General features: G+C 39.1%; 1 protein-coding gene across 5 annotated transcripts in view; it reads right to left on the reverse strand.

Annotated features, from left to right (window-relative positions):
- The window catches only part of RBMS1 (RNA binding motif single stranded interacting protein 1), a 117,126-nt gene that overhangs the window by 30,142 nt on the left and 65,836 nt on the right, over positions 1-21,148 (reverse strand). For all 5 annotated transcript variants that reach the window (XM_053408044.1, XM_053408035.1, XM_053408027.1 and 2 more), the window contains exons 3-4: positions 6,499-6,557; positions 2,777-2,868 (exon numbers count right to left, since the gene is read on the reverse strand). In XM_053408044.1, coding sequence (XP_053264019.1) covers positions 2,777-2,868; positions 6,499-6,557 — 151 coding nt within the window. The remainder of the gene's footprint in view (positions 1-2,776; positions 2,869-6,498; positions 6,558-21,148) is intronic.

Consider the following 21,148-nt stretch of genomic DNA (forward strand, 5'->3'; position numbering starts at 1 on the left):
AAGGGTGATGAAATTATAGTCACATTGCCTTTTGAGTTTTATAAGTGGACCCCATCAGCACATACACATAGTTCAGAGCACTGTTGCCTTTTCAGATTTCTATCCTCTTGTGTTTCCAACTTCCGTTTGAAATTTAAGAGCATAACCATGAACACATTGCTGCTTTTAAAACTCAAATTCACACAAAGAGGGCTCATTAACATTGGAGACAAATGTGCACTATTTCCAGTTTTTGTTTTGTGTGTTCCTCTCACCTGTCACGTGCCTAGATATTAAATATTATGACACCACCATTAACACAGAGACCCACAGAACAGCCATAATGCAAGAAAGTCATCTAGTAAGAGCAAGTGTGCATGCATGTGATAAAATGTGCATTAAGTAATAGACATATGGTTTTCATTTTGCTGTCCTGGAACTAATCCAAGGACATTTCAGGTTATTAGCTCCACTGTTCCTCAGTGGAGAATTTGGAAAAATATTGCCTAAGCTGAAAAAAGCCACCCTGGTTTATACATTACTCAAGAAGAAGCAGAACGGACAAGAAAGGTGTGCCAGATTTGTTTCATATTTAATCATTCTGAGGGGCTCTCACATTATTTAGTCACTTGAATATTTTAGAAAGTACTATGTTTTCAAACTTGGAAGGATAGACTTTAAAGAATGATTGCAATATATGTATGTGCAGAAGACCTGCATCACTCATAGTTTACAATACTTCCCATTATTGACAGCTGCCTGCATTATAATCTGTCACAACTGGACAAAGATAAGGACCCATACAGCAAAAGACTGGAGGATCAAAACATGGAAAATAGTAAATACAATAAAATTAACTAACCTTGTGGAAAGGTGGGGTATGTCTATAATATATTAGTGCACCAGAGTACAGGAGTACATACTTTTCAGGATGTTGCAAGTCACTTAAGAAATTATATATATTCTGTTTAGGTAAACAGTATTGTTGGAATAGATTTGCTATTACAATGTGTTGGCAGCTGATGACCACGCATCCCAGAGAGTTTTGTTGCCTTTATATCCCTATCATTATATCTCTATCATTAATGTATCTCTTTTGTTGTAATTATATTTTGACCGACCTGTAGTTGGATAACAACAAGAGCAACGACCACACCAATGGCTCCCACTTGCTGGTCTTATGAAAGTTTGACATACAAATAAAGGCTATTTGAACTGCTCTGCAAAGATTCACACTCTTCAGTCATTTTCTACTTCTTTCATTTCATATGCCGTTAATGCAGAGAGGTATTACAATTACCATTGTAAGTAGGGGAATATGCTTTAGAAAAATTAAGTGTTTTGCTGCTATAACCAATACAAAATTTTCCAGGAAATGGCAGGGACTTTCTATTTAATGAAGTTCAGATTCTGAAGAAAGTTTATTCCCGCCCCCCGCTGTTCAGTTCTTTCCACAAGACTGCTCATTCTCCTAATTTATATGCATTCTGTTGGCAACCTTTGGCCTTTATAAAATAGCAACATTTGTAGCATTACTCAGGCTGACTTGAGTTTTATCAGATTACGTTTCTTTTGGTGGCTGAAATGGCTGATTCTAGATCAGCAGAACCTGACAAAAATACCGCAATTTATTTTTTAGTGAGTGAACCATGCCTGACATTTGGCTTCCTCCATCTCCAAAGCAAGTTCTAGTGCAAGTTCCATGTGCTAGGCCACAGTATGTGATGGCTGGAGTTGCAACTATTTACAAGAATTTGCCACTCACTGGTTTTATTTGCAAGCATCTTCATATTGGAGTACTAAATGACCTCAGAACACTGGTTGTCATAGTGTAGAGCTTGGTCTTTTGGTTCCTGATTAACTTGCATATTATGCGCATAACCAAGTCAACATACCTTTCTTTTAAGGGGAGTAAGAAGGGTGATGGGTAAATAGGCCTCAATGTGGACAATTGCACTCCCCCCCCCAAACATAAATGCAGCATAAACAGCAGAGTTGAAAACTGTTGTGTTCCATCTTTTAAAAACAAGAAACAATGCATGTTTCATTGTCATAACAAGCTGCTGAGAATATGTGCCTGGTAGTGACATAATTTTTGTCTTGATGGTTAGCTTAGTATTACAAGTGGTACCTGCTGAGCATTTTGTCTTCATTGGGCTGTTTGGAGATTTCATCTTCCCTTACTTTTCTTCCTAAAGGTTTGTTGTTGCAAACCTTGGAGTTCCCCCTCCTCTACTGATAACCTCCTTTCTCTGCGTTGTTGTGCTGTTTTGGCTACATTAATCAACAACACTCATGGCTGGAGACTGGAATTAGAGGGGGAAGATTCCAGGCATGCTCTGTAAGGTAGCCAAAAGTGGTGACTACTTCCTGAGTAAAGTATTTAGTTTCTCTTCAAGTGACAAATTGTCATTGCTATAGGTTTATGGTAACAAAATCTAACTACCCCAGGAGTAGTACTGTCAAAAGTCATCCTAGGTGATGGTTTAAGACTTTGCCCCATGAGCATGTTTTGTTTTTTTAAATGATGGAGGACTTCAAGTACACATGAGAAGGTCCATTATGAGAAGGCATTGATGAGAGGGCATTGATTTCATGCCAGGAAGGATCCACCAGAGTGTAGAGCAGGGGTGAAGAATATGTGGCTCCCCAGGTGTTGCTGGACTATAACTCTTTTCTTGTCCCCAGCCAATATGGTCAGCAGTGAGGGATGATGGGAGTTAAAAAGTCCAACAATAACTGGAGGCCACAGGTTTCTGAGGTTACTCTCCGAATGATCCAAATGCATTTATCTTACCTTTGCCATCTGTGCTTGGACTCCAGTGGCCTTCAGAGCGGATACTGCTTTCTGAGCTGCGGCTGGACTGTCAAAGTCTACAAAACCATAACCTGGAATTTAAAACATCGCTTATTTATTGGGTAAGAAAAGCTGAAGTGTTCACTTCCTATTTCATCTGAAAGCTTAAGGGCAATGGCTTATAACATGCATGTTTTATTTCATCCTCATAACCATCCCCTGAAAAATGAGGATGAGGAAATAGTGTCTATGAAAGCACACTCTGCATTGTTTTCCGGAGCTTCCAAAAGGCTTTTTTTCTTTAACTGTTACTACTGCACAATTCACTAGAAAAGAGATGTTGACTTAGTTTGAAACATTTCATATTGCAAAAAACAAATATCTGAGACGTTTGTTTGGATTTGGTTTTTTATTGGCACATGCTCCATTTACTGTCTATAATGATTCCTTGTTCAGTGCCATATATAAGGCTATCACTTGTAGCCTTTTACAAAAATTGTATATGCACATTATTTGTACATCTACTGAATATACAATATACAATGGGCATTCATCCATGAATGGTGATATCTCATCATGAAGAGAATGGCCAAATGTATTTAGCCCATATTTGTTGCTAACCCTTATCTGCACTGAAATATGACTGCAATATCACTAAATACAACAATCTGCTTATCCAGATATTTTTTTTAAAAAAACCATGCTATTCTTGGGTTGGGTCATACTTGCACCATGCCATGGTTCAATGCTTATGTTGGCAAGCTTCTGAGAGATTCAGCAAAGAGTAGGGTCTGCATGCTCCCTCTTACCCACATGGCCAAGACTAGTTTGAAAGAACTATGGGTGAGCAACATGCATGAACCAAGAATCCTGGTTTAAAACAAGCAACAGACTGTTACAACAAGCCAGCTTCATAAACCATGGTTTGAAGTTGGCTTATTTAGCAACTAATCATTGGTTGTTGTAAACTGGGGTGTAATACGAAGCAGATATTCTTTGAAACTAAAAGTAAATTAGGAAGATGCAGCCATGCAGGAAGATGTGAAGAGGATGTGTCTGAGCTCATTAATGCTTGCTCATGGTTTTTAGTGCTTTGTGCGGACCAGCAGATTTTCACTACATGCAGTTAAATTAAAAGGAGGAATGCATGCTGTCTGCTTGGGTGGACACTCTCATCGCAGTCATCCTAGATGGGAATCTGGAAATCTTTATTAAACCCAGCCAAGGATTAGATGGCAACTGGGAGTGCACCCATATACTAAATTAAAGAGACTGTTTTGCATCTTCTTATATGTTCTTTATTGATGATGGTCATGGTGGTAAAACAGAGGAGATTAAGCAGTCTTTTTGGTGGTGGCACACATAACCTTCCCTGAGCAATAAGGCATATGCCACTGCTAGTTCAGTTGCTGAATACCTTTTTATTTACTTTCGCCTTTGTTGTTACAAGTTTTAATTTATTTGGAATATAGATTGTGTTTGGATTTGGATTTTATTATGCATTGTATTGCTTTTTACTGTAGTGCATTTCCACAACTATCAGAAATGTTTGAAATTAAGTTTTTGATTAAAAGGGAGAAAGTCAACAAAGCCCTTTTTATATGCCTTGAATATGACATTTAAAGAAATGCAAAGCTTTACTTTGATATTTTTTAAAAAAATCACAGTAGATAGTATCCAACAAAGTAGATCTATTAGTGCAAAGATTTTCATTTGTTCAATGGAACTTTCCCTCCATATCTTCACCTAGGGTGACATTCCCAACTTTGTTCTGGAGCATTGCGGGAAGTCCCAGAACAGATTTAGGGAGTGCACAGGGATAAGAGTGGGAGGTGAATTTTCACTGTGCAGTCCAAAGTCCTTGTGCTTACAGAGATACTTCATTGGATACCCCCAATATTTAGAATATTTTATATATGTATTCTAAATAAAATATGATATAATATAATTTAATATATTTAGATATTGTAAGTAAGATTACATTTTATTCTCTTTCTTAAGAAAAATGAAGACACTATGTTGTTTCCACTGCAGTCGTAACCTTGGTTTTCGAACAGCTTAGTTCTCGAAAATTTTGGCTCCCAAATGCCACAAACCAGGAAGTGACTGTTCCTGTTTGTGAACTATTTTCAGAAGTTGAACGTCCAACGGGGCCTCTGTGGCTTCCGATTCGCTGCAGGAGCTTCCTACAGCCACTCAGAACCTGTGCTTTGGTTTTTGGAAGTTGAACGGACTTCCGGAACAGATTCCGTCCGACTTCCAAGGTACAACTGTAGTGGCCTTCTGCAAATGGAGTCTTTCCATTCGCAGAAGAGTCTTTGTTCTAGCATATGCCTTTGTTAATGAAAGAGAAAGAGAGACGGCTTGTGCAGCTTCTACCTTCCTTCTGCACTCATCTTCCACACTGTTCTGGATGGTCCCCACAACCTCCTGGGAAGAGACCCCTCACATGAAATGAGGGATTGCTGCACAGCAATTAAGTACAAAACAATCCAATAAAGAAGGATAACGTATGACAATTGCAGTAAGCAGGACTCATTTGACTAGTATCAAAGGCCTGCGGAAGCTTGAGTAAGTAGAAGCTCACTACAGTTGCCTGCTGTATGTAGGTGGGAAGGTCATTCCACAGGCTGGGGACCACCACGGAAAAGGTACTTTGTCATCCTAACACTGCAATCCTATACATGTTTATTCAGATGAAGTCCCTGGGACACTCCCACAAACGGGTATAGGACTGCAGCCTAATTCAATTTAAGTAATTCCTGTTTTCAAACACTGGATACATCTGAGCATTAAGTTTAGCATCAGCATGAAAATAATGTGGACAAATCCAATTAATAGAATCTCTTTTGAGATTAAAATCCTCTGTATGTTTTCTGAAATAACTGGCTTTTTACCACCAGCCTTTGAGTAAAATGTTTGGGTTCGGTTAATGATGAGCTTTCACTTTCTTTGTTCTTGCTTGTCAACTTTGTCCCTAATCGTGGAGGGAGTCAATATTAGCCTTGCTAAGTTGGCAGATGCTTTCCTGTGCTTAAGAGTGGTGTTCCTCCCCTTTTGGAAAGAGGGGCTGCGACCTGATATGTCAGTGTTTGCCATTACGTTCCACCCACCACTCATTCTGTTAGGAAATGATCTAATCATAATTACACTGAAGGTCACCAAACTAAATTAATGTACCCGGTGTCTCAGAAAGAAGTTTATTGTTCCCCCCCAGCTATAATTATGTCAGTGAAAATGAACCCCCCCCCCGCTCCATTATATTCAAAAAGAAACAGAACACAAATACAATTAGAGGATTGGAACATGCAATTAAGAACTGATTAACACTACTTCGTTCTAATTAATAAAGCCAATTTACACAATATGTAATCTTTTCAGATACTTTCTGCCGTCAAATGGTCTTTGTAAAGAGTTCTCATCTCGGCAGGCTAAGGGGGGTGGTGGTGGAAGCATTTCAAACCTCCCTTTCTTCTTTGAAGCTGAGGCTAAATGGCAAACAGTGCCATGCATGTTAAATTTGACTGAAGTCATCTGAAGTTTTGGCACCCTGTTTGCAGGGCTGGGTACATTCCAGACCTACTAGGGAACAAATGCTCCAGAGTAATGCATGGCAAGACCATTTGTGTGTGTGTGTGTGTGTGTGTGTGTGTGTGTGTGTTTAAAGCAAATTTTAAAGGATATTAAATCAAAAATTGAAAAAGAATTAACAAGGAACATACCTTTGCATTTGTTTGTCGTTTTATCCAAAATAGCTTTCGTAGACACAATTTTCCCATATCTAAAGTTTTTTTTCATAAAAGGAAGAAAGCAGAAGTTACGCTTACAAAATTCCAGCACTAAGAATGAAACTGCAGCACTACTGTGCAACCCTGCACTTGTGAAAATACATTTACTCAATTGCTTTAACCTCCAAAAAGGAAACAAAAGTACTGCCCAACAACCCAATCCTACCCGTGGCTGCAGTGACCTGAGTACACAACAGGGCTTTGCATCAGACCAGCAATAGTGGCACCCACTGTGCCTACTTTCTATTAAACAGAAGGTGGGGCAACTGCATGCTTCAACTCCTTTATATTATGTAATACTGCATTTGTGGACCAGAACAGCTGGATTCCATCCTTTGTCCTTAAATTTTATCTGTAGCACTCCAAAGCATTACATTTTGGATTTTTTGTTCCCATTTTTCAGAACTGATACTTGAGAGTAGTAGAGAGATGGTATGGTCCACAACATTTGGAGGGAATGTCTACCCCTGGTATAGATATTATGTAGCTAGATGGAAAAATGGTCCGACTTGATAGAAGGGTAAGTCCTCCTTATGTTCCATCAATTAGATCTGGGCTCTGATCAGAGTGAAGCCTGCTGAGTTTTACGCACTCCAAGACATGTGTTTCATGTGGCTGTTGCATGAAAGCTGCACTTTAGGTTTGTAGTACACTGCAATAAGGTACAGTAATACAACACAGCATAAAATTGTCCTTTATTTCCTGATAAATTTATTTATCAAGGAATATGCAGACTAAAAATATGAAATCACAGTAAGAACTCCTCCATTGCATTCCTGCAACACAAACCTGTGTTTTCAGGGCTATAAGCTAATAAACTTTTTTTAAAAATTTTTTATCTAGTGGCATAATAATACCCACTTTCAAGTGGTGATGAAGGCCAGTAATACGGGGGTGGTAGTTTCCTTTCAGATGCTAGGTGCAGATGTATAAAATTTATAGAAATTTTGAAACTGGGGGCGTGGTGCACTTATTTTCCTGGTTTGTGGGGGGAAGAAATGGAAATCTTAGAGAAAATAGGAAAATATGCATTTTTAACACCATTTACAGATCAAAAGCCACTTGGTTTGTCATAACATTATCATGTTTGGAAAGTAAAAGTACAGTTCATTTATACAATACAGTACTTACAATTTAAAATTCCTTAAACAAACGAATTTAATTTCATTAAAACAAATTATTATGTATTTTGGAATACATAATAATTGGAATACACAGTCTCCACAGTGCCAAGCAGACATAAAGCATTCATTGCCATAAAAAAGAGAGTTTTATTCTGGATTGTTCTATTTCATGTTTTAATGTGTTGTAAACTGCTTTGAGATTTGTTCTTTAAAATATAAAGCAGTACAGAAATAAAATGAATAATAATAATAATAATAATAAAGTCCACCGCAAAACCAAAACAAACAAAAACGGTGCCTAGACATTCCATTTATGGCGCCATTTTGTGCATATGGTATATCTGGAGATGATGAATGAACTAAAGAGGAGATGGATCGTTCTGAAACACTTTTTGGACTCACACATACTTCTTGCTTTAAAAAAAATATTCTTCAAAGGAGCAGCACACATTCCAAAGAGGAAATTGTGCCCTTTTTGGAGGGTGGGGGACTGGAGGCAAGAGGTACCAGGTCAGCAGCAGCTGCTGACTAGCTCAATGTACCCCACATGGACCTGGACATATTATGTCATAGGTCCATGCCCACATGGGATGCAGCTGGCCAATAAGCAGCTGTGTGCCTGCACCATGGTGACCTATCTGCCCTCCACCACTGCTGAAGTCACCAACTGGTAATGTCATGTCCACATCGTCAGCTACCACCTCTCATTTCTGCTAACATTATCTCACCTAAGAAAAGCCCTGCTGGATCAAGCCAATGGCCCATCTAGTCCTGCATGCTGTTTGTACAGCAACCAAACAGCTGCATGTTGGAAACTTCCAAGCAGGATTCGAGCAGGAGAGAACTCTCCCCCCTCCCTTTGGTTTCCAGCCACTGATTTTCAGAAGCATTTCTGCCTCCAACCATGGCTGGTGCCTTGCGGCTGACCTAGAACTGGTGCAGACCAGAGGAATCTGACTGTTCAATGTCGCTCAGAAGTAATGTTTTAAGCATATTTAAAAATGGATTTGTTGGAACCCCACAAACATATACAATAAATCAAATCAAATATATAGCCAGCATCGTTTTTTCACAGATGGTTGTACATATGTTCTCAAAAAATTAATAGCCAATTTCTTTGGAACATTCTATCACTATCTATCTTCTCTGCACAGAATGTGATGGTTTTCAGAAGAGCAGAAGATCCATGCATTTTGTTTTCCCACTCCTAGACACTTGGAATTTTCTCCAACCTTTAGTATTTTTCATGAGTTCCCTGCTACCATAAACAAGCATGATTACATCCCACCTCTCTCTTCAGTTAGTTTTTAAAAAATAAGTTGGAAGGAAAACAACATGATCTACGTCTATTAAAGATTATTATACAAACCACATTCCCAATCATCACAGCAATACTTTTATTTAACTGGGAACATTCAGTCTTGAAGCCGCTTTATACAAATACAAAAAATAAAATAAAATCATCATCATGAAATATTTTATGGTGGTGTGGATCCTTAACAGTCAACGATGATTACAGTCTTACCTTGGAAGTCGAATGGAATCTGTTCCAGAAGTCTATTCAACTTCCAAAATGTTAGAAAACCAAATTGCGGCTTCTGCAGCCAATCAGAAGCTGCGGAAGCCCCACTTCCAATTAGGAAGGGAGGAGGGAGAGTGCAAACAAAGCAGGAGACATGGTGCCTGAAAATTATCTGTAAAGTATCTGTTCAGCTGAGCTACCCCCTGGAAGCTGTCAAGTCTCCACCTTTTGTTCACAGCTATATTGCCTTGTCAAAACACTTATCACAATGTTATTTTAATACCGGTATTCAACAATATGGCGATTTATCACACAGTCCTAGTGTGTGTACATATATAATGTAAATAAGGATTTATTACATATACATTCTCTATCTGTTCTTTCAATTATTCCCCTATAGCTAACATTTTCACACCTCTTTTTGAGCTTCATAATTTTATAGTTTTCTCTCTATAAATCTTTATGGATTGTTTCACATTCTACAACCCTTTCAATAAAAAAGGGGAAGGGAAGGCTGTATATGTAAGTAAACTTTCTACTGCATGTAACACAATAGAACAGCAGCATATGCAACTCTTTCTGCTCTGTTCAAGTCCAGATCACTTTTAAGTAACATCACTCAAGGTACTTTACTTTAAATTAAATACTTTAATAAGCATAGTGTCTTGGAATGTGTTCATCACACAAGAAATACAAGTCAAACCAGTTTCTCTTCACTTGAAAAAAAAAAGTGAATGGGAAGCCACATCCCTGCACTATTCCTTTTACAATGGAAGTATCTACACAAGAACAACAAATGCAGTCTTCAATAACTCATGCTCAAATCCTCCAAGGGAAACATTTTGTCAAGTCAGGTGTATGTAGCATGTGGCTGGAATACTATGGCATATTATCACCCCACCTTTCCTCTAAGAAGTTCCATGTGATGTAGTTGGGGTTCTCTCTTGTTAACTACAGCAACTACCCTATGAGGCAAGTAGGTTGAGTCACTGCAATTTATCCAAGGCCACCCAGTGAGCTTGATAGCTCAAGCAAGAATTTCATCTGAGCTACAAAAACAACAAACTCTAACCACTGCAGCTCATGCAGAAGCTGATCTGTTGCACAAAGTATTTCAAGGAACACGTAAGAAATGTAGGCAACTCTAAAGCCTCAACTCTCACTCTTCACTTTTTTGCTATCAGCCGCATATGCTAAAATGGACAGAACTCACCCTATTTTGTTTATACAGTGTTCGATTTATTCTATTCACTTTCAAACTACATTTTGTAAGTCTGTCATTCTCAATTACCTTCACCAGTGTCAATGACCTTTCATAAGTATGTCCTCCCCCTTCAGGAAAAGTCAGAGGAGAGTCACACTCTGTGCACTCTTATGTGGGAATAAACCCCACTTAATATAATAGGACTTACTTCACTGTTAATTGGTACTCTTAATCAAAATCAGCATTAATTCAAAGAGAATGGGATCTTGGAATTCCCATTATGGAACAAACATGGCTCCCCATATTTCATTCTATTAAGACAATGCCATTAAGTCTGCAAATACAGTATAAACTGTTGCTTCAGTGGTTCTTAGAACACCAGTGCAACTTAATGGGATATCCTCAATCATTCAATTCAAATGCTAGAATGTAAGGCATCTGGAGCATATCATCTTCATATCTGATAGGGATACCAGCAGGCTCAGGTGTACGAGCAACAAATACTGCATCATATCTCAAGATGGCATCTCTCACATTTGGTTCATATCCTACTGATATCGTTTAATATGACAAAGACAGATTTACCAAGCCCTATGAAACTGTTCATGAAACTCATTGATTTCTGTTAAGACAATTATGGGCAAGACATTGGAAACATTCCCAATCAACCACAATTTGGGAATGGTTATTAAAACATGTTAAAACTGGGCTGCAATGGATAAATTAACCAAAGAGGTGCACAGGAAAGAAGGCTTGCAACAAATAATCAGAGGAGAAGATAAGGATAGAATTTTACAAATTAATGATAAGATTATGGATAGCACTGAGCAAATGGAATTCCAATGCGAGTGCCAATTCATTATTATGAAGTATGTGTATAAATGACAAGGATGCCATTTTCCCAAAGATGGATAATTTAGGACAGAGAAATGGACTAGGCCTATAACTATAGATAATGGGGATGCTATTCCTTTAGGGAAAGTGGACAAAGCATTCTGGAAGCATGAGAGGAGGAGCAGAAGCAAAGACAGAAGTTCAGTCTCATTCAAAGTACTGACATCAGTGTCAAAGCATGACCCTGCATGTGTTTTCCCAAAAGGCTCTGTAGTGCTGGAGGAAAGGGATACAGCGAGATGTGCATCCCACTGTGATAGGAATGTCCACATCACCTGGTGGCCAGCAGCGTTAGTAGAACTTCAAAAGCAAAGTAGAATTTTATTCTGGAGTGTTTTGACATATGCTTGCATGTACCTGTGAGATGACTTTGTTCAAAGACTTGAAGAGGGCCCAGTTATTTTCACAACATAAAAATAATTATATCCTTTAAAAAAATGTTTTAAATTGTGCTTCTGTGTTACTATGAAGCTTGACCCTTCAGGGACCAGGTAAATCTAACTTTATGCTTCATGGTTTCAAAGAAAATTAAAGTTCATAGTTGTTTTCTATGAAGTACTTATGCATATTAATAATTTAATTCAGTTATTAAATGTGTATACAGCCCTTCATCCGAAGACCACAGAGCGGTTCACAATACAAAAACACAAAATACATAACAAAAAACCAAAATCAGCCATATTAAGATTTATAAGTTAGAAGAATGAATTCTCTTGCACTGTGTCACCCAATGGCCATGTTTGCACATCATGGGAAGTCATACACCATAAAGTAGTGCATATAAGTGAATTGTATCCACTTTGGTCCTTCCTATTAGCTTGCGAAGGAAACAAAGTCTGGCTTAGCAGTATGTCTAAATTTAAACAAACCTTGATCAAAGAACAAAATTTGGCTTACCAATCATGGTTTAAGGCTTACTGTGATGTGTGAATGCAGTCAATGCCTTTTGCTGGTTGTTTCATAACAATTTGTGTCAGTGCCAGATTTCTTTTGCTAACCCATCTTTGGATCCAGCCCATGACATTTAAATTGTCTTGTGTATGCAAAGCTTGCTATGGAAAAGTTCAGCTGTGCAATAATTTTGGCATAGGAAATGAAATGAAGGCTATGCAAACAAGAGGAAAGGAGGGAAATGCTTTAGAAGTCAGGAAATGTTTCTTTCCTCCTGTTTGTAGAGACTGGGTACCAGCCTGTGTAGTCCAAAATCCAACCGGAAATGCAGTAACCCACACATTATTTTAGCCTTGAACAGGGATTTTTTTGGTCAAAATTAAACTTAGTTGTTTCAATATGGGGAGTGCATTTTGGTATACTAATAGAAGAATAGGGAATTAAGTGTATTATGGCTGTGTCATCTCTAGGACATTTTGAATAAACACATCAAAGTGCATTTCCTAATCATGACTATAAGATCTGTTACTGGTTTACAGAGAGGAAAGCAACAGTTTTAGTTACAGAAGTTTCAATGTGAAAGTTTCCACCAGACAGAAGACAGAGCCTGGCAAGACAGATCAAAGCATCCTTTAAGTATTTTAAGAATATTGTCTTCCATGAAAACATGTGATACGACACCATGCTCTAGTCATTGGGCTGGATCCAAAGGACTATGAGTGGAAGGAAAATAGTAATTGGCTCTGTTCTGCAACACTCAAACAGATCACAAAGTGGGAGCAACTATGGCTCAGTGGCACAGTGCATGCTCTACAAGAAGAACATCCCAAGTTGAATCCCCAGCATTTAGAGTTATAAGCAGGGAACTCGCCAGAACTGAGTTCTGGCACCTCTCAAGTGGGCAACATTGGCATTATAAGAGAACAAGAGAGACGTTCATGGTGAGTTCTGACACCTCTTTTTCTAGAAAAATAGCACTGGTTGTAAGGCTCAGGTAACAGGTGATAGGAAAGACCTCTGTCCAACTGTGGGGTGCCACAAGCCTTGGGAATATTGCCATGTATACACCAAGAACAAGCATACACACTTCCTGTGAGAACAGAAATAATTTTGTTTTCTTTATAAAGCAAGGCCAAAAGGTTAAGCTAATCATGAATTTACTGTGTTTCACAGTAATGTGCAGAACACAAACAAATGAAAAATCCAACAAAATAAATAAGATCCAAGCTTGCAGGCGACCCTTTACTGACCAAGGATCTCTGGTAATGAATAGGCATAGCAAGGTCAATAGTATAGACAGACACCTAAAGAGGGCCAATTACACTGAACAGTGAATTGTGAAAAATTAATGCGGCATTCATACAAGCAAAATTCATAGTTTGCTTTTTGTGATTTAGCAAGAGGAAAGTATAGCAATCACTAAGCTCAAAATTTGATTACTTTGGCCTGGTTATGGTGCAATGTTCTTTTTGTCTAACCATGTTTAGGAGACTGGGATCATCTCATCTGAGAGCAACACACGTGCTATTCTTCTACCTCTCATTACTATTGGTCTTGAAACATACAAGAAAGAACACGAATAGGTTTAATTGGGACAGAAGAGTAATTGATGCCCTTATATTCCTATGCTCTTCTACTTAACCATTGTAAATTAAGTCAATTACCCTCCTAAACAATGGTCTGAAATCCATTATATGGGGTGGAAACTTTTCCATTACTGTAGTTTTCCATAGGAAAATATTCCACCTTCAAAACTGATCACACTAACACTATACACACAATACAAATTGAGCAAATAGAAAATACAGTATCTAAAATACAGTATCTAAAAATCAAAGTTGTAATTCTTTTTTCATAGCTTCATTTTCTCTCTTAAAATCTAACTGCACACTAATGAGCTGACATTATTTACACATATTCCAATGAAGTAACAATAACTACTAAGCCAAGCTCTGACTTTCTTTCTAGTAGCACCTCCCCCCCCCCCCAATGCTGTGCAGCAGACTGGTTGGAGCAACATGGGAAGCTGCCTTATACCCAGTCAAACCATTGAGTCCATCTAGGTCAGTACAGTCTACACTGGTTGGGACTGGCTCTCTAGGGGACATTCCTAGCCCTACCTTAGAGATGCCAGGGATTGATCATGGAGCCTTCTGCAAGTGGTTGTTTTATCACAGACTTATGGTCCTTCTTCAAACTTGGAGAGTGCCTCTGATTCAACAGGAGAAACTAAGGCTAGCATAAAACATGAGGGAAACCACGAGGGAGAACACAGAAGTGCCTGAACACACCTAGGTGAGTATCCTTTTAAAGTACAGTGGTACCTCGGGTTAAGAACTTAATTTGTTCTGGAGGTCTGTTCTTAACCTGAAACTTTTCTTAACCTGAGGTACCACTTTAGCTGATGGGGCCTCCCACTGCTGCCATGCAATTTCTGTTCTCATCCTGAAGCAAAGCTCTTAACCCGAGGTACTATTTCTGGGTTAGCGGAGTCTGTAATCTGAAGCATCTGTAACCTGAAGCGTCTGTAACCCAAGGTACCACTGTATGTCATTTCCCCCTTTTAAAAGGCTAAGTTATTAGAATCCCAGTATTCTGCCTGCCCCATCAGAAGGTATTAAAAAGTAAAGAACAGTAGATCACCAGGACAAGAAAACCAAAGGTTACAAATATCTATTAATATGTATATAGCAGGTGTGGGGAGCCTATGGCCCTCCAGATATTGTTGGACCTCCAACTCCCATCAATCCTACTCTGCACAGGTAATGGTCAAGGATGATGGCAACTGCAATCCAAAAATTATATGGAGGGTCAGTTTCCCACCCTGATGTGTGGAGCGTGCTTCCCTTCTGCAAGGGGAATTCCCAAGCCTCCACCAATACTGAACTGAACAGTAAGTGTGGCCTCAGAAACAAGCCAGGTTTAATGTACCTGCCAACCCCAACTCCCTGATGATAGAGGGGAGCAATATGTTTATCTTCAGAGCAAAAAGCTATTATGCTCCCAGCTGGCTTATCTTGGCTTCCTCATCTCAGAGGTGAGTCCTCCCAGGTTGGTCACCCCAGGTCTAACACCATATCCATTTAAGACTATCTGCTGCTTCGCCTTCCCTTCTCCCACCAGGCCTAATAGGAAGTATTACCTTTCTGAGAATTGGAGTGATCCCTGAAGTTGTTTTATCCAGGGACTTCTGGGGTTGATGCCTAACCATAACATATCAAATGAAGCAACAAACAAACAAGCTTAATGGATAAGCCCAGTTAGGAGCACCCTACTGGGAAAAGGCCACAGTAATTTCAGAGGAGAGAACAACAAGAGGTTGCTTCTCTCTTGAATCTTACTGCCCAGTATAATCACTCAGCCAAGACTTCAAAGCAAGCACTTCAATATTAGCTGCAACACTGAATAAGACTATATTTAAATACATTAATCAAGATCAAAACAGGATCCTTGCCAAGTGGTAACAATTTACACCACAAAGGAATTCATTCCTTGGGTTATTTGAATTAAAAAAGATCAGCATTTCCTCCTCTGATTCCAGAATTAGAAAGAGCTGTCATTAAATTGGGGGGGGGGGGAGAGAGAAATTATTGTTATTATTAAACTGAAGGTATTAAAGATGCTTAATAAGAATGATAAAATTAAAAGTACTGGAATAATTTAAATAAATCCTTCCTCTAAAGGCTTAATCAATGGTTAGGTTTCTGAAATAGTTAATGTTGAAAGGCTATCAAATAGCGGAGTCTCATTCCTACAACATTGCTTAGCATCTTTGTTCAGCAAGCATAGCCATTATGCTCTTGGGTCCCATTATCCCCGACCACCTGATGAGAGCTGCAGTCCAACAACATCTGGAAAGTGCCATGTGGGCTACTCCTGCTGTGTAGGATATTTTTTAAAAAATAAAATGATGCAAACATGCATTACTTAAAGAGTGTGGCTTAGCAGCAAATCACAGATTCAAAGTCCCAGATTCAATCCTTGGCATCTCTAGATGGGACTGTGGAAAACTCCTGTCTCAAATGCTGCAAAGCAGCTGCCTGTTGCTGTAGACAACACTGAGCTAGATGGCTCTAGTAGTATAAGGTAGTTAGATGCATTCTCTGTAAGGCAGCTTCTTCCTATGTTCCTACAACATAGCAGTGTGCACTTTTTCCTTTTGATGCACAAGGCATGTTAATGAATTGCAAAGAGTATGCCAGGTAACATGTTCAGATATTAATGCAGAAAGATTTTATTATTTCTTGTGCTGGAGGAGACTCTTGAGAGTCCCATGGACTGCAAGAAGATCAAACCTATCCATTCTTAAGGAAATCAGCCCTGAATGCTCACTGGAAGGACAGATCCTGAAGCTGAAGCTCCAGTACTTTGGCCACCTCATGAGAAGAGAAGACTCCTTGGAAAAGACCCTGATGTTGGGGAAGATGGAGGGCACAAGGAGAAGGGGACAACAGAGGCCGAGATGGTTGGACACTGTTCTTGAAGCTATAAACATGAGTTTGACCAAACTGCGGGAGGCAGTGAAAGAGAGGAGTGCCTGGCATGCTCTGGTCCATGGGGTCATGAAGAGTCGGATACGACTAAACAACTAAACAACAACAATGCATTAGGCACAAAGGGAAGGATCTTTCTATATCTCCATTTCCCAGACCAGAGAATAGGATAAGTGCACACAGATCTGCTAATCAGCTGAGGTACCTCACTTTCTAACTAGTATCTTTTTTGCCACCCAGAAAGTAAGAAAGTGTGACTGATTCACTGCTGCACACCAATCTCTTTGTGGCCCTTCAGTAATCCAAGATCCAGCAAGGAGAAGATTCATAGATCTGCAGCCCTGCCCATCAGTGGCTGTTGTTTGGAGGGAGGAGAAAAAAGAGTTTAATTCCCAACTGCATCCATGTCCTCCTTTTTTAAGGACAGCCAGTGGGAGACATGGTGCAGTGAGAAGATGATGTTGAAGCAAATATCTGTGCTAGTGGGGACAAACAATGCATTTGTGCATAAAACTCAACACTGAAAACTTTCTTCCCCGTGTTCTTCTGATAGAATGAGGATCTTGCCAGTTCAGACTCATGTGCATACTTCGTGAGTAAGAAGAGGTGGGTGCCATGCCACTAAAGGTGCAGCATTATGAGGCTTAACTGTAAGATTACTACACCAATCCATTAAGAACAGTAGCAAGATTGGCAATGGTGATCATTATGATTAGGGTTACTTACTCAGTTGAAACTAGCAACATGCTAGCCCAAATGGAATGCACATTCTCTGCACCATGATCTCCTCTACACAAAATACTCAGTTATGACTTGAAGGAACAAGATCTTATTGATGGGGCTCACAAGAATGGAAATAACACAGAAAGCGGAGGAAACTGTCAGCCAGGTCTTCTGTGCTCTTCTTGCCAATAAAGCATTTAAATCTTGCTACATGCCTCTTTCCTCATATCAACTGAAAAAATCAGTGGTACCAAGCCAAGCTGCCATTGTTTTTGGCATACATTTTAAAACCTGCTTTGCTGGTTTCCCATACTTATGGCTAAGTTTGTAACAAATATTCAAGTGTTTATCTTAATTTTGCTTACTTTAACTTTTTACATGCCACTTTTTCAGCTGTTATGAGTGGCCAAAATCAGCTTAGAGCTAAACTACTTGAATGTAATAATGATAAGCAGGTAAGAAGCAATGCAGCATGTATAATATTCCAAAGAAGAAATGGGAAAGCAAAGTACATTGACAAACACCAGCTGGGCATATAAGCCTGCTGATACAAACCGGTTTTCACTGCCATAGTAGGAGCCAAACCATAATCAAGGGCAATGTGTTTCATAATCTGGAAATTACTATGGATAAGGCCCTCTTTGGCATCACCACCAACTAAGCCTCTTACTTGTATTATAGACAGCAAGAGAGACCTGTAACAATGGCAATGTGAAGTGCTCTTCATAAGGGTTCTAGGTAGTCAAGCAACAATACCTTCTTTCAGGATATACCATTTCATAGTAACTACTATCTCAGAACTATGCATTCATGAAATTGGGAGGCAAATGAGGAAAACCTAAGGTTATTAATTTAGTTACCCAAACAGAAATGAAGACTAATTAAACAATGATGTAGAAATACCTGCAAGCTTATTTGTGCTACTCAAATTTACAAAAAATAGGCTACATGTGTAGCAGAAAAGCTTATTGCTGGACTGTTACATCTAAATGTTTTGCACATAAAGCCATCAACTCAGCTACCTCTTGGATTATGCTGGAACTACCTGCCTACAAAAAAAGAGTTTTACTTCCTTGGTGCTAAAGTGTTCAACTTTCTAAGGCTAAATGTGCATCTTTCTGAAGTTCAAGTAGGGTTATAAAGGCATAATTCCAAAAGATTTGCAGTCTCTTTGGTTCATGTATCACAAAGCTAGTCTTTAAGAGACCGTGGTCCATTATTACATCAATCCTGGAAGAGGACTGTGATCTGCAGCCGTAATTATATCACTAATTTTATTATCATAAGAACAGCTGCTTTTCTAATTGCAGTTCAGTTTAATGTCTATGTGTGGCAGCCATAACAGCAACATTATAGGAAGAGGAAGAACTTGAGCAAGAACTTTGTTTCTGATTTTTTATTATATATGCTTGCCAGGATTTTAAAAAAGAAACAAATCAAATAGATTTTGAATAGAATATTCAAAGCTAGATATGTCAACCGTGTTTCAGCAGCAGGAGGGCCACTTAAGAACAGAACACCACTTAATACTAAAAAAAAGAGAAATGTGCAAAAAAAAAGTTTTCTTTTGGAGTATCTCCAACCAATGGACTCCTGACACAGGCATACTGGTAAGTTACACTGCTTCTTACAGTGTGGGGTTGTAAAGATAACAGGATGTCAGGTTTTAGCAGCAGTCTGGTGTTCTTACCACAAACGGTTTTGCTCTATGGTGGTGAACCTGTGGCCCTCCAGATATTGTTGGACTCCAACTCCCATCAGCCCCAGCAAGGATTGTCAGGGATGATGGGAGCTGAAGTTCAACATCACCATCTCTATTCTATGACACCCAACTATAGAATGAATGAGGGGCAGCCAAGAAAAGGCCATCATCACAAAGAAGTGCTATGCATAAGAATTCCTATCTTTGGATCAAAGTACAACATGTTCTTAAGTTCTGAACCATGGGACTTATATAGGTATTCACCTCATCCATCTTTTGCTTCAGTGAGATGCTCATAGTTCAGTAATATCCACCCCCCTCCCCCCGGGAAACATTTGTATGATAATTTGAAAATGCAAAGCACTAGCTGCAAATCACCTCAACAAAAAGTCCAATTGAGCACAATCCTCAAATCATTCCGTAGTCTCTCAAAGGGCAGGGAGAAGACTTGGCTGTCCTAAAGCAAAACAACACTGGTACATTTGTGTTTCAAAATAGGGCAACCTATTGAAAACAGAGTCCTGTCTCCCCACTTTCAGCGAGAGCTCCACTAATGCCATCTGAAAACACCTGCTCTCCCAAGCGAGTCTTTGACATACACTATACTGAAGTCTGTTCCAATCTGGCAGGAAAAGCACAAGCTGTACACCCGTTAGAAAGAACAGATGAATAGAGGTGAGGAATAGAAGATACCCAAAGAGGAAACAGACTGGCAACAAGAAATGGTCTCCCCAGCAAAAGTACTTTCCCCACATTAATCTGTTAAAAAAGCACCCAAAGCAGCACAAAAAAGAATGCAAACATTATAACTGTACTGCTACAAATAAGGAGATAAAAAACACAACATGCCTGTAATTAGATAAGAGCTCTCTCAAGCAACTTCCCAAAAGAAGAAAATAATCATCAGAATACAAACATGTTCAAGTTTATCACTGCCAGTAGCACTATGCCAAAACCGAGATGAATGCAGTGGACGAAGCAAGAAGGGGCAGAAACAAATGGACACAGAACTAAGAGCGACACAAATATAGCAAAAGCTCCTTCTGAAACCGGAAGAAGAATCCAGAACAGAAATACAAATGAACAGTTTAGGTGTAATTTTTAAAGTCAAACTGGAAAGATTTGTATCACTTTGCCCCTCTTGCCAAGTACAGGGTGCTGTGGTATCAAACCACTTTGTATGTTATTGCTGCTAAAAGCACATTAATAAGGCAGGGAACAACATTGTCCAAAGAGAAATTTAGCAGGAAGAACTTGGCTTGTGCTTAACTTTCCACAATCCATAAAATTAATACAGTGACAACTTGGCAAAGGCCAGCTAGTTTTTATCTTCTTGAACCATTTGCTTCTAGTTGTTCAGGACCATGTTGAAAGAAGTTAGCTTTCATAGACCCACATATGTTGCCTGCAGTGACCCAAGCCTCATGCACCTATCTGGATATCTTTTGTTAGAGAAATCTGGGCCTGTTCTATCTACACAGTTGCCACTTGATTCAGTGATAAACTTAAAGGGTTGGATCCAAATAACTGTGAGTGGAAGGTAAACAGCCACTAGCACTGCTCCACAAACGCCCATCCAAGAACTTGAACATATAGTGCTATAATATGTAGGTTCTCTTATAGTTGTTATGCTTCCAAGTTCACAAGCTTTTGTGCTTATACAAAAGAACGTAATTGGATTTAGTCAAACTTTTTTTCGTACAGCACTGTAGTATGAGGTGTAAAAGACATCCCTCCAATAAGGAGAATATACATTCTTGCATATGAGGCACAATATCCTAAAAAAGACCCCAACACAATATCCTAAAAAAGAACAGCACAAATATTTTACTAGTTTTTATTCAAATGATTTCTACAAAGCTAACAGCATCCCTCTTAAAGTTTGCAAACAACAGCCTTATATTTATATACGAGGAAGAAGTTTTTGCAAGTGAACAGCTCCATAACACAAGTTGCTGTACAGCATACAGGTGATGCATATGGGCAACCTCAACCATTTTGACTTACTACGCTTCAGTATTTATTCATTTA

This window comes from Podarcis raffonei, chromosome 1 (genome assembly GCF_027172205.1).
Source record: "Podarcis raffonei isolate rPodRaf1 chromosome 1, rPodRaf1.pri, whole genome shotgun sequence".
Classification (NCBI taxonomy): Eukaryota; Metazoa; Chordata; class Lepidosauria; order Squamata; family Lacertidae; genus Podarcis; species Podarcis raffonei.